This window comes from Octodon degus, unplaced genomic scaffold (assembly GCF_000260255.1).
Source record: "Octodon degus isolate 3935 unplaced genomic scaffold, OctDeg1.0 scaffold00085, whole genome shotgun sequence".
Classification (NCBI taxonomy): Eukaryota; Metazoa; Chordata; class Mammalia; order Rodentia; family Octodontidae; genus Octodon; species Octodon degus.
This window is the reverse complement of record NW_004524661.1, coordinates 539,899-552,639: the sequence shown is the minus strand read 5'-3', so window position 1 is coordinate 552,639 and position 12,741 is coordinate 539,899. Positions and strand designations below refer to the sequence as shown.

At 49.8% G+C, this 12,741-nt stretch overlaps 1 protein-coding gene across 1 annotated transcript in view; it reads left to right on the top strand.

The window, feature by feature from the left end:
- The first annotated feature begins 563 nt into the window (after positions 1–563).
- Mmp2 (matrix metallopeptidase 2) overlaps positions 564–12,741 on the top strand; it is a 24,601-nt gene continuing 12,423 nt past the window's right edge. Inside the window, exons 1-8 of the mRNA XM_004637015.3 lie at positions 564–1,001; positions 3,789–4,015; positions 4,861–5,009; positions 6,040–6,168; positions 6,364–6,537; positions 8,957–9,130; positions 9,876–10,049; positions 11,895–12,050. Coding sequence (XP_004637072.1) covers positions 849–1,001; positions 3,789–4,015; positions 4,861–5,009; positions 6,040–6,168; positions 6,364–6,537; positions 8,957–9,130; positions 9,876–10,049; positions 11,895–12,050 — 1,336 coding nt within the window. The 5' untranslated portion in view covers positions 564–848. The remainder of the gene's footprint in view (positions 1,002–3,788; positions 4,016–4,860; positions 5,010–6,039; positions 6,169–6,363; positions 6,538–8,956; positions 9,131–9,875; positions 10,050–11,894; positions 12,051–12,741) is intronic.

The window sequence follows — 12,741 nt, the reverse complement described above, 5'->3', positions numbered from 1 at the left end:
AGGCCACTCCTCAGGGAAAAGGCACACTGTGGGTGCTGTGCTCAACACAGCGCATCCAGCATCTACAGCAGTGCTAAGCCTGGTGCGAAGTAGACAGGAGACTTTCAGAAGGAAGCAAGAAAGGAAGAAGAAAGAAAGAAGGAGAGAGGGAAGCAAGGCACCAAAGGACCTCTCCACCTTGTTTGCATCTTTTTCTTTCTCCATCTCTGACCACCGATGGGTGCTTCTCATTATGACTGGCCACTCCACCCCATCCTGACGTGCTGCCCAGAGAGTGCAGGGTGTCCTGGCTCCCAGCATCCCTAAATCTCAGGATACCAAGGGCCTTTGGTGACAGAGCTCACCGGATGTTTCAGCTGAGTCCCTAGCTGTGTGCCAGGACTGCGGGCTTGGGTGAAGGGCCACACATCTGTGAACACATAGGCCTGAAGTAGCTAAAAGCCTGGGGCTTTTCTTCTCTGAAGAGGAGAAAAGTGGAGGAGGGCCAGTGAGGGTAGGGTGGAGGGGGGCGGGCCTCACTGCGCCCCCTCCCGCCCCTCGCTGCCAGAGCCCTCCCAGCCCAGCCGGCCACATCTGGGGCTGCCCTCCCTTGTTTCCGCTGCTTACTCCGGCGGTGGCCAGAACTGCGATCCGGGCTCTAACTATACAAAGCGGTTGCCAGACCCGCGAGAACAGTTGGCTGCGCGACTAGGACGCAGGGACCAGACCATGAGCCGCTGAGCCACGCGGAGCCCAGCCGATCCCGCAGACGGTCCCTCGGGACTCGGCGCGGAGAGCAGAGCCGGCGCCAGGCAGAAGAAACCACCAACCCCGAGCCAGGAATCCGGGCCACGCGCGGGAGCGCGAGGATGAGGGCGCGAGGGGCCCAGGGCACCCTGGCCGACCCGCTGCCGGCTCTCTGCGTCCTGAGCTGCCTGTTGCTCCGCGCTGCCGCAGCGCCGTCGCCCATCATCAAGTTCCCTGGCGATGTGGCTCCCAAAACGGACAAAGAACTTGCGGTGGTGAGTTGCTGTGCCGGCCTCCAGGAGTCAGGTTGAGACAAACTTGTGAGGCCAAGGACAGTGGCTCCACGTCTCCTCGAAACAGGCGGTGTGGGGGTCGCGGTTAACAGATCGGGGAGTCTAGCAAGCAGTTGGGGGTGGAGGCGGGCGTCTTTTGTAAACGGAGCGTGTCTTTGGTAAGTGGAGAAGGCCTTTAGCAGACAACTTGTCTGCCTTCGGACACACCAGAGCTGCTGAGGTGCTTTGCAAGCGTCTGGGAAGGGTTTCTTTTGTAAATAACGGGACTTTGTGTAGCATCTGGAGGACTTGGTAAGGGGGCGGGCTTTGTGAAGGACTTTTGGACACATCTGGAGAGCTCCCAATTGCCTTTCGGCCAGTGCCTTGGCAAGGGGCAAGGCCTGTGGCGGGCAGCTCGAAGGGTCTCTGCTGCTAGTGAGGAACTTTGGAAAGGGAATACTTTGGCTCCTGACTTGGACGAACTTTTGCACAGACAAGGGTGGCCAGAGAGGGCTTGGCAAGCTTCTGGGAGTCTCCGCACACATTTGGAGAGGGCCTTAGGTAAACATCTCCAGGGGCCCTTTGGCAAATAACTGGGGCAGTAAGGAAGTGGAGATCAGCTTTTCCTCCTGTCTTTACCCAAAAGTTGGCTTTAAATTGGCTGGGAGGGTCAAGGGTTGAGCCTTGGAAAGTTTCCTCGAACCCCTCCAGCAAGTCAGAAGACTGCAGGAGAGGACTGGCCAGGAGGGCAGCCGCTCAGAGGGAGAGGCTGGGCTGCAGGGTCTGGACGCCTGGTGAGGGACTAAGTGGCTGAGGTCCAAAGGCAACCAGTGAGCCCACCCTCCTGGCAGGTTCCACAGGGCTCTGATGTTTTGAGAATGTGCGTGGACCTGGTCCTGGGGCACCTTGGCTGCAGCATTACGTAAGTGGGGCTAGGGGTAGGCAGCTGCAGGCGTTGCCCCTCACTCTGTAAATATCTGGACTGTGGACCACGCAAGAAGCACAGAACATCTGTCCCCTAGCTCACCCAGCCTCCCCAGAGATGCTCCTTCTTTCAGCAGCCTGCTTACCAACCTGTTTACAACAGGAATCTTGTGTCTCCAGGTCACCCTGGGGACTTCTGCGGGATGTGACCTAGCCTCTTTCTCCAGCACTTTCACTTTTATAGCTTCTGTACCTTCCATGTACCTGGGTGGAGGGATTTCACCAAAGTTTTAGGGCTTGGTGCTGGTTGGCATAATGATATTCCTTTTGCTTAGCGATGAAAGCAGAATTTTAGAGTTTAACAACACTATATGGGTCCCCAGTCCCTCTATAGCCAGTGGCAGTCCATGTAGTGCAGAGCAAGACCATGGAACCATAAGAAGAGAGCCTGTGCTGGGCATAGGTACAAACCTGCAATCTAGCACTCTGGAAGGCTGAGGCAAGAGGACAGCAAGTTAGGACCCAGCGCTGGAAACATACCAACTTAGTGAGACCATATCTTATAATAAATACTATTAAAATAAGGGCTCAAGATGTAGCTCAGTGCTAGTACCATAGTTCCTAGTACCATAAAAACAAGAGGGGCTTCAAACCAAGGAATTCACTGAACAACTGCTAATCTTGGGCAATGCATTTACTTCTAGAATTCCAATTTCTTCACTTGCAAACTGAGGGCAACAGTGGTACCCGTCTTGGGGTCAGACAGGTAAACTTGGACACTTGGAAGAGTACCTGGCATTGATAAGCATTCAGTAAGCATTAGCCATTGCATTCACTGTATTACTGTTATACGCTCTTTTCCCTCACTCCTTACTACCCCGGCGAGTTTGAGCCACTGTCAGCAGAGTACCTGGCTCCCTTTGCCATTCCAACAGAAAACCAATCATTTGTTTAGTTTTGCATTTGTGATCCATCGGCCTCCCTGTGCTGCAATTTGAACCATAGAAACTGGAAGTGTCAGCCTTGCTCAACAGTTTATCCCCAGAAATTGTACCAGAATTGGCACAAGGAAAGTGTCAATATGCATTCATTGAATAAATAAATGAATTGGTCAATCCCCAAATCTCTGCAGGGACTGTTTGGATTTTGGTTTCACTTGAGGCAAGAACCCTGGAAGGAAAGGATCATTTTATTTTTGGAAATGGTAGACTCAGGATTTGAACCCAGGTTCAGTTTGCTGCCAGCGACTATCTACAAAGTGAGATAGCTCAGTAGAATAAGCATTTGCCTGGCGAGTGCAAGGGCCTGAGTTCAGTCCTTGGTTCTGAAAGAAAAGAAAAAAGTGATCTGATCTCTGTATAAATAACAATGGAGAAAAGTCATCGCTAAGTCACTAGCTATTGGGTAGCTCAATGGAATGATGGAGGTAAAGGAAGAGACAGGGAGCGTTCATGGCTCTATCATGGGCTCTTGATCCAGATTGCTTGGTCCCAAATCCAGCTAACTGTGAGCTGTGTGATCTTAGAGGAGTTGCTTACTTTCTCTGTGCTTTATTTTCTTCCTCTGTATGATGGGGATAATGATGTCTCCATTAAAGGGTTGCTGTGAGTGTTGAATATGTTCATATAGAGTGGCTTCAGAACTAGGGCATGCAGTAAGCTCCTGGCACCAATAAGGTCACATGCTTCCTACAGCCGTGTGGTTGAACTGGCTCACAACCATTTCTTGAGGACTCTGGATTGTGTCCTTTCTGGATAGGGCCTGGACTGGAGAGCGGTGGCCGCTGGAGAGCGGTGGCCACAGGCCAGTGGTGAGTGTACTGTTTTCTTGACATGGCTCCTTGCTTTTGCTACTCTCTCCCTCCAGCAATACCTGAACACCTTCTATGGCTGCCCCAAGGATAGTTGCAACCTGTTTGTGCTGAAGGACACCCTCAAGAAGATGCAGAAGTTCTTTGGGCTGCCCCAGACGGGTGAACTTGACCAGAACACCATCGAGACCATGCGGAAACCACGCTGCGGCAACCCAGATGTAGCCAACTACAACTTCTTCCCTCGCAAGCCCAAATGGGACAAGAACCAGATCACATACAGGTGCCAGGCAAGGGCCAGGGGAGGCAGGGCCACCGGTCTAAGGGACACTGAGTCTGCTTGCATCTGTCTTCTCCCCACACAGGGCATGTCAGTAGGGAGAGCTCAGTGTCATAGGCAGTTTGCATAGAGTTCTTGATAAATGGATTCAGACAGACTTGGATTCAAGCCTCATGCTCACTAATCATGAGGCATTGGCCTTTGTGTCTTTCAGGGCTTTGAGCATTGTCCTCCAATCTACAAAACTAGGCTGAAAACACCTTTCCTCCTGCTTTGTTGGGGAGTGAAGGGTTTCCACAGTGTCCGGCACATGGCAAAAGAGTCATAAATATTGGTCATCATCAACATCATTATTATCATCAAATGAGTCTTTGGGGCAGGCAGAGCAAGCTTTATGATTGGCTGCTAACTGAGGTTTTGTTTCACTGAGTTATTTTAATGGATTGTTAACTGGGTTAAGAGCTATGCTTTGTGGGGCTGGTCCTGGATTCCAAGGCTGCAGTCTCTTCCCTGTGTCCGATAAGGCAGTCTTCATGTCCTTGCTCACACTTACACCTGACAAAGTCAGAGATTCACCTTATGATGGAACCTGAAAGTGTTAGCCGATTTGTCATCTCCAGGATCTTAAGGCATTCTGGAAGGGCTGCTGTCCTAGTGAGCTCACTCATTATGCACACACATGTTCCTACATGTGTGCTTCTACACACACATACTCCTACATACACACATGTATGCATTCATGTTTGTGAACTACTCTCATGCTTGTGCATACATTCACATGCTGCTAGACACACATATATGTGCACTTATGCACATTACACGTACATGTGCACTTGTTCCATCTTCAGGATTCTTGGCTACACACCTGACCTGGACCCCGAGACAGTGGACGATGCCTTTGCGCGAGCCTTCCGAGTCTGGAGTGATGTAACCCCACTACGGTTTTCTCGAATACATGATGGAGAAGCTGACATTATGATCAACTTTGGCCGCTGGGGTAGGGAGCCAACAGGCTGGTGGCAGGTTGCAGTGGACATGTAGAAACAAAGGGCTTATTTGAACATTAGAGGGGCACAGAGTGCGTGTAGATCACAGGCTGTAGGAGGTGGTCTATATGGGGACAGCACAACATGACACAGGCACTGGAGAGCCACATACATGTGAGGGCATAGGAGGGGACATGGTGTGGCCTGTGGACAGTAAAAACATGAAGTAAGTATCCAACTATACATCCTTAATGGTAGCCACTAAGTATGTACATCTATTTAAATCTAAATTAGCAAAATATTTTTAAAATTTAAATTCAGCATGTCAGGTTACACTAGACACATTTCAAGTGCTCAAGGGCCACATGCAGCACAGAGAATATCTGTATCATGCCAGAAAGTTTTGTTCAGTAGTGCTGACTGACACACAGGGGTTATAGACTGACAGTGGCTTGGACATGGTACAGCAAGGTAGACCAAGGGTCAAGGCTACCGTGCGAATTGCTGGTGTGAACACTGGTAGCAGTGTAGATATGAAGGAGGGTGATATAGAGTGGAAAGGTATAGTGATGTGGCTACAAAGTTAGGGACAAGGAGCCATGTAGACTTATGAGTGGATGAATGGACTCTGGTATAGAGTTAGAGTGGATATTGATGATAATTTGACTTTATGACTAGATATAGAGAAGAGGACAGTGTTGATAGGATGGTAGATGGTATAGGTATTAGGGACATGAGAATAAGTGATGGGGACACTGGAGTGGCATTGTAGGCATGCAAATAGACATAGCAGCAATGGAAGAAGTGTAGACCATATAGGTAGAAGGTGCAGACAAGGCAACCATTTGACTTGGGGGAGTAGTATAGCCCACAGGATGGTCAAAATCAGGTTGGAAAAGTCTCTACTGAATCCTTGTATTTCCAGGGCCTGATAACCCCAGCGGGACTGGGAACGTAGGCAGGAGTTAGCTGGGTTAGGTGTGGATGGGTCTTGGGGTCCAGGAAGGTGACTGGAAACTGACACCTTATGTCGCTTTTCAGAGCATGGAGATGGGTACCCTTTTGATGGGAAGGATGGGCTCCTGGCTCATGCCTTTGCTCCAGGTCCTGGGGTTGGAGGAGACTCTCACTTCGATGATGATGAGCTGTGGACCCTGGGAGAAGGACAAGGTAAGACTGTGCTCTGTATGTCTCCTTGTCTCCTGGCAGCAAGGACCATGGCTTTTTTGGTGACCTTGAGCCCTTCTATCTGCTCTGATGGGACAGGGGCAGTGGGAGGGAAAGGGAAATTACAGCTCTGGGAGCCCAATCCTAGTCTCCAAAGGAAGGCTTAAAGGCCAAACCCCATGCTCCATCTCACCTCAGTGGTCCGAGTGAAGTATGGAAATGCAGATGGGGAGTATTGCAAGTTCCCCTTCCTCTTCAATGGCCGTGACTATACCAGCTGCACAGATGCGGGCCGCAGTGATGGCTTCCTGTGGTGCTCCACCACCTACAACTTCGAGAAGGATGGCAAGTACGGCTTTTGCCCCCATGAAGGTGAGCATCTCCCCGCAGCCTGCAGCCTTCTCTGAGTCTGGCAGGCTGGTCAGTCTTGAATCTCCACAAACCCTTATGGGGGCCTAACCATCCTGGCTCTGGCTATCTCTTCATTTGTCTCCTTTGTACCCCGAGAACTGCAAAGGCTTGATGATGGGGATACATTCTGAGAAATGTGCAGCTAGGCAAGTGTGACCATCCTAAAATTACTTATACAGATTAAAGTTCTCTTTCTGTCACTAGGTGATATAATTTTATGGAACCACCACCATATGGGGCCACTGTCATATGGTTCTTTGTTTACCGTGTATGTGTGTATGTGTGTGTGTGTGTATGTATGTGTGTGTGTGTGTGAGAGAGTACACACACATGGGGGCTGTACCATCTGTTTCTCCTGGACTCCACTTTCTGTCTGTGCACGTTATGTAGCTTGTATCTCATCTTTGTGTCTTGACATGGGCATTAAGCTTGACTCGGTAGTGTGTGTGTGTGTGTGTGTGTGTGTGTGTGTGGTATGAGGTATTGAACTTGGGACCTTGTGCTTGCCAGGAAGGCACTTATACTGCTGAGCTATATCTCTAGCCCCAGAACATTCTTGAGATCTTTCACAATCAGAAAACCTAACAAAATAGTAAGACTTCATACCAATCGTCATCATATTTATGATTCTAGAGATTAAAAACTCTGGAAATTTGGGGGACAATAAGAGAAAAATCTAAAATTCTTCTCTAAATACTTCCTTCTTTCCCATCTGGTAGAGATTCTCCAGTCTATGCCCTAGAGCTGTCCATCAGCTTAGGTATAATTACATGTGTTCTTGAAATCTCTGACCCCACACTGAACAACAACTTTCGTGACAGAAGGAAAGAAGCAAAGAGCTTGCTAATTGTCTTCCTGTTTACTTTCAGTACCAAAACTAAACTTTATATTACATAACACTTCAGTCCATTGACTGAGTACATCAGAAGTTTTGAAATCAAAATACTGTTTTATCCTCATTTCCCATCAAGGAATCAGGTGGCATTAACCCTTTTATGAGTCAATGCCTCCGACGGAACAGAATGCCTTGATAATAGAAACAACTGTGGCTCACGAGTTCAGAAGGGCTTTTCCCTGCACTGGACATTCTCATCTTCTTGGTGTTCAGCCAGGTGCAAGTACGCACAATGTGCACATGCTTGGGTCTTGTGGTTCTTGTTACTCAGCCCCTCCTGACTGCTGAGTCAGTGTCTGCTTGCTGCCTCCTGGGCAAGGGTGTATATAGTAGGAGTCAGGGGCTTCCTGGGTGGTGGAAATTCAGCTGATGGAAGGCCAGAGGTGGGGTGGAAGAGCTGGCCTCCACTGAAGTTAACACCTTGTCTTTCCCAGTTCCCAAACCACCAAGGTCTCTGGGCTCCATGTGGCCTGTTCTGTGGGTTCCATTGCTTCTCCATCCCAGTACCAGGGCTCTCATTTGAGGGAGGTGAAGCAGTGAAGAGAGGGACCCTGAGTCCTGAGGGGAGAGGTCAGGGACTGTGCTCCGTTCTGGTCACGGTGGAGTTAACAGCCACTGGTGAGGTCACCTCTGGCGCCATTGCTCACAGATGGTCTTCGTTAGGCACTTGCGGTTTTGCTAACTGGCGATTCCAGAGACACACCATTTTGTAGCTTGGTGGTGGCCAAGGGGACAGGGGAATAGTGCAAGGTCTCCCGAGACACAGGACAGATCCTGAATCCCAGTCTCTCCCTGGCTTCTGCAATAATGGCGCTTGTCCTGGGAGTGGGACATCTGTTGTGTGTATTAGCAGGGTTATGAAGACACCTTCTCCTCCACCTCCTTCCCTCCAGCCTCTCCTGCAGAGACCACAGCAGGCCTATCCAGGAATGTTCCCGGGCCTGAAGGGAGGGGTTGTTTTCTCTCTGCACTCGCAAATGCACATGTATGGAGACACAGAGAGTGCTCCAGACTTTGACATCAGTGAATTTTGTAGTTTTCAGTGGTAGCTTTTATTCACTTCACTTACGTGACTGTGAACTGTTTTGGAACCATCCTCCTCCTACCCTCAGTTTTCTCATCTGTCAAAGGGACTCTTACAGATGTGCCCACCATGGGTGATGTAGGCAGCAATCCGCATGGTGGGGACCTCGACCCCACAAAATGGATGTTGACCTTGATATTGGGGCTGGCTTCTAGAAGCCCCTGTGTGTGCCAAGTTTTAATTATTTCATAGTTGTTATTCATGAAGTCCCAGGGAAAGGGACAGAGGGGACAGGGCTGCAGGACTTCTCCCCAAGAGCATACAGGACCAACAAATGGAGATGGTTTTAATCTTTTAACAAAACAACTACAGTGGTGTGAACTGGCAGGTGAGCAGCCGGCCGGCTCTGTGCCCAGGCAGATGTTTCTCTCTCAATGGCATCCCCCGTCTCCCTCTCCCAGCCTTGTTCACCATGGGTGGCAATGCCGACGGACAGCCCTGCAAGTTCCCGTTCCGCTTCCAGGGCACCTCCTACAACAGCTGCACCACCGAGGGCCGCACGGATGGCTACCGCTGGTGCGGTACCACTGAGGACTACGACCGAGACAAGAAGTATGGCTTCTGCCCTGAGACGGGTAGGTGTTCCATCCTGCTGTCTGACAGAGACCCACCCGGTCACACTCAACTTCCTTTCCCAAGGATAGGGGTGCCCACCAGGATCTTTGGCAGCCATCAGCATGGGCATAGAAATCAGGACAAATGTGAGGCACCAACAGCCAGCTGAGCCTAAATGTCAGGTCTGCTCACTCAGTACTCTCTGGGAGCTGCTGCACCTCTTGTCTCTCAGTCTCTGTCTCTGATCTTGCTGTTGCCTCCCGGCTTTTTCAAGTCTGCATCTCCTCCTGTCTGATTTTCACTAAGGACTCCCTTCCCCTGCTCCTCCTTCCTACCTTTTCCACTTCTACCAAGTGTGCTTTAAGAGGCATACACACCCTGCTGGAGGGTGTTGCTGTGCAGAAGTATGTATGGGGACTGTCAGTTCTTTTCTGCCCCCACAGGTGGGAGACTGATGACAGCTCTGAACCTTGGATATATGGGCTTGAACCTTAGCTCAGACCCTAAGTATCTCCTCAGGCAAGGTTCTTAATTCTGAAAACTTTAGGATCTACATTCATGGCTTCTCCATGGGTATAGCCGGTGGTACCCACTGTGTAGGGTTGGTGGGGAAGGAGTTGAGATGTGAGTAGAGCTCTTGAACTAAAATATGGGACAGAGTGAGGACTTCCTAGGTATAGTTTGTTAGCTTTGGCATAATGCCTGTTTCCTGGTGGGAGTCTCAGACCCCTTGCTGTGTCTTGACCCATGTCTCTCACCCTGCAGCCATGTCCACTGTTGGTGGGAACTCTGAAGGTGCCCCCTGTGTTTTACCCTTCACCTTCCTGGGTAACAAGCATGAGAGCTGCACGAGTGCTGGGCGCAGTGATGGGAAGTTATGGTGTGCCACCACGGCCAACTACGACGATGACCGCAAATGGGGCTTCTGCCCAGACCAAGGTATGAGGCCCTGGCATTTGGGCAGAGACACTGGACACCCTCTCTTCATACCTGGGCTGGACACCTCACCTCAAACTCAGACTTTGACCCCGATACCTACTTAGTGTAGTAGTGACTGACAGGGTCGCAGGACCCCTAGACCCACTCCTCAGGAAGAAAGTCCATCCAGCCCTGGTGGAGCAGGTTTCCTGTTAAGGCCCTGCCCAAGAAGACAGAGATACAACCTCAGAATAGAACCTCATCCACCCAGGCACCTGCTTCCCAGTGGAAACCAACCCTCCTGGTTTCCAGCTTTTCTTCCATTTCAACCACTCCTCCAAGCAGAGACAATGCTGCCGATCAAGGTGTGGCTTTCTATGCCCTGAGGGGTGTTTCTCCTCAGATTCCCACTCTAATATAGCGATGCTTTCAGGAGCTGAGTAGGCAGCAGATGCTGTAGACTCCCTCTGCCCCCTTAGCTCTATTCTTTGCCAAGATGTGAGTGACAGTCTTTCATCTGTGCAGAGGAAGCAGCCTGACAGGACAGCTGTCTGTCCCCAGGACTTGGGCTCGAGTAAAAGAGTAATCAGGAGATGGCCCATGACCCTCCTGTGGACAGTGGGTACCATGCACTTTCTAGTCTGCAGGGCCTGCGGACCTTGGGCTCCAAGCCCCTGATACCCTGTGATAGGTGAGAGGGCTGCCTCACTCGGGCCCTGCCACGGTGAGGTCAGTCTTCTTTCATGTTACTCTTATCTTTTTTTTTTTTTTTTTTTCTCTCATGATGAGATGAACTTGTGGGATGCCAGAGGCTGGACAAAGTTGTTTTTTCTTATCCTTTGCCAAGGGCCATGCTGGGACGTTTCTTGACTTTACCTGCTCTGTACCAGCCTTCTGTCTGCAAGTGGGACTCTCCATCTACCCTAATGCTTTCGTGGCTCACACTGGGTGCATAATACTTTTCTTAGGCAGCCCTGACTAAGCACCATGAACTGGTGGCTTAAAACAAAAGAAACTGATTCTTTCATAGTGATGAAGGCTTAGAGTCTAAAATCCAGGTGTCCCTAAGGCCACTTTTCCTCTGAAGGTTGCGTGGCTCCACTTTCTGTCCCTCAGCACACAGCCTTGTTGCCTCTGCCTGTGCCTGACTCTGAGTCTCTCTTATGAGGACGTGAGCCGCCGTAACTTAGAGGCCCACTGCACTGCAGTGGGACAGCATTTTAACTACATCTGCAAAGACCTTATTTCCAAATGTCATGTTCTCCAGTACCCAGGGTTAGACCTAAGTGTATCTTTAGGTAGACATCATTCAACGGGCAACAGGGTGTGAAGCAGGGCTAGCTGGCTGCCTCTGCCTGAGCCTGGGCACTGAGCCCAAGTGCATGGTTTCCACTGCTTTCTAGGGGGCAGGGCTGGGGGGATTATGGGCCAGTCCTTCCACACTTGGCCACCTCTTGAGAGGTCTGAGGAGCAGGATTTACCCTAGTCCTTATAGAGATATAAAAGGCCAGGAAAAACAATTTTTAATAAAAACAAAACCAAATGTATTTTTTCTTTGTTGGCAAAAAGAAACTTATTTGTTTTGTAGCAAAACATCCCCTTTAAGACCAAAGATTTGCAGATGTTTCTTGCCCTCCTCCTTTATAACTCACTTGCTGCCTGCACTGGGAAGGAGCAGGAGGACTTTGGCTGACCCTGCTTGGCGACAGTAGGCACATATCTTTAATTCTAGATGAGTAAAAGTCCTTATTGCTGTGTGCAGGGATTGTAGCCCTCTGGGGAACATCAGAAGTCTCTCTCACTGGGTCCCTGACTCCAGTCTCATCTTTCTGTCTTTGAACTTCCTCTCTCTGCTATGTATTTCAGGGTACAGCCTGTTCCTGGTGGCAGCCCATGAGTTTGGCCATGCCATGGGGCTGGAGCACTCCGAAGACCCTGGGGCCCTGATGGCACCCATTTACACCTTCACCAAACACTTCCGTCTCTCCCATGATGACATCAAAGGCATTCAGGAGCTCTACGGTAAACTTCAGCTCAGGGTCCTGTGGCTGAGTGCATAGCCTGCAGCCTGCGGGGAATGCATGCAGGGAGTGGGAACCAGCAAGGTTCTAACTGCCAGAGATAAGGGCAGGAGGCCAGAGTGGTGACCTCGTCTTAAAGGAGTCAGAGCTGTGCTCCAATGGGACACTCAGCTAGCTCTGTCACATGAGTAGCCCCTGACTTCCGTGACTTGAGTGGGCTTAGGAAACTGAGCTTTGAAGGTTGGAAATATAGCTCAGCAGCACAGTGCCTTCCTGGCAAATGCAGGGTTGTGAGTTTAATTCCTGATACAAAAAAAAAAAAAAAAAAAGATAATTACTACTGCTGGGCATGGTGGCACATACCTGTAATCTTAGCACTTGGGCAGATGAGGCAGGAAGATCATAGAGTTCAAGATGAAACTAGGCTACAAAGTGAACTCAAGGCTAGCTGGAATTGCATAGAGAGAACTTGTCTCAAAAAGACAAAAAAGGAAAGAAGAAAGGAAGAAAGAAAGATAAGCAGGTAGAAAGAGAAAGAAAGAAAGAAAGAAAGAAAGAAAGAAAGAAAGAAAGAAAGAGAAAGAAAAGAGAAAGAAAAAAGAAAGACAAGTAGACAGAAAGAGAGAGAGAAAGAAAGAGAGAGAAACAAAGAAAGAAAAACAGGCAGAAAGAAAGAGAAAGAAAAAGAAAGA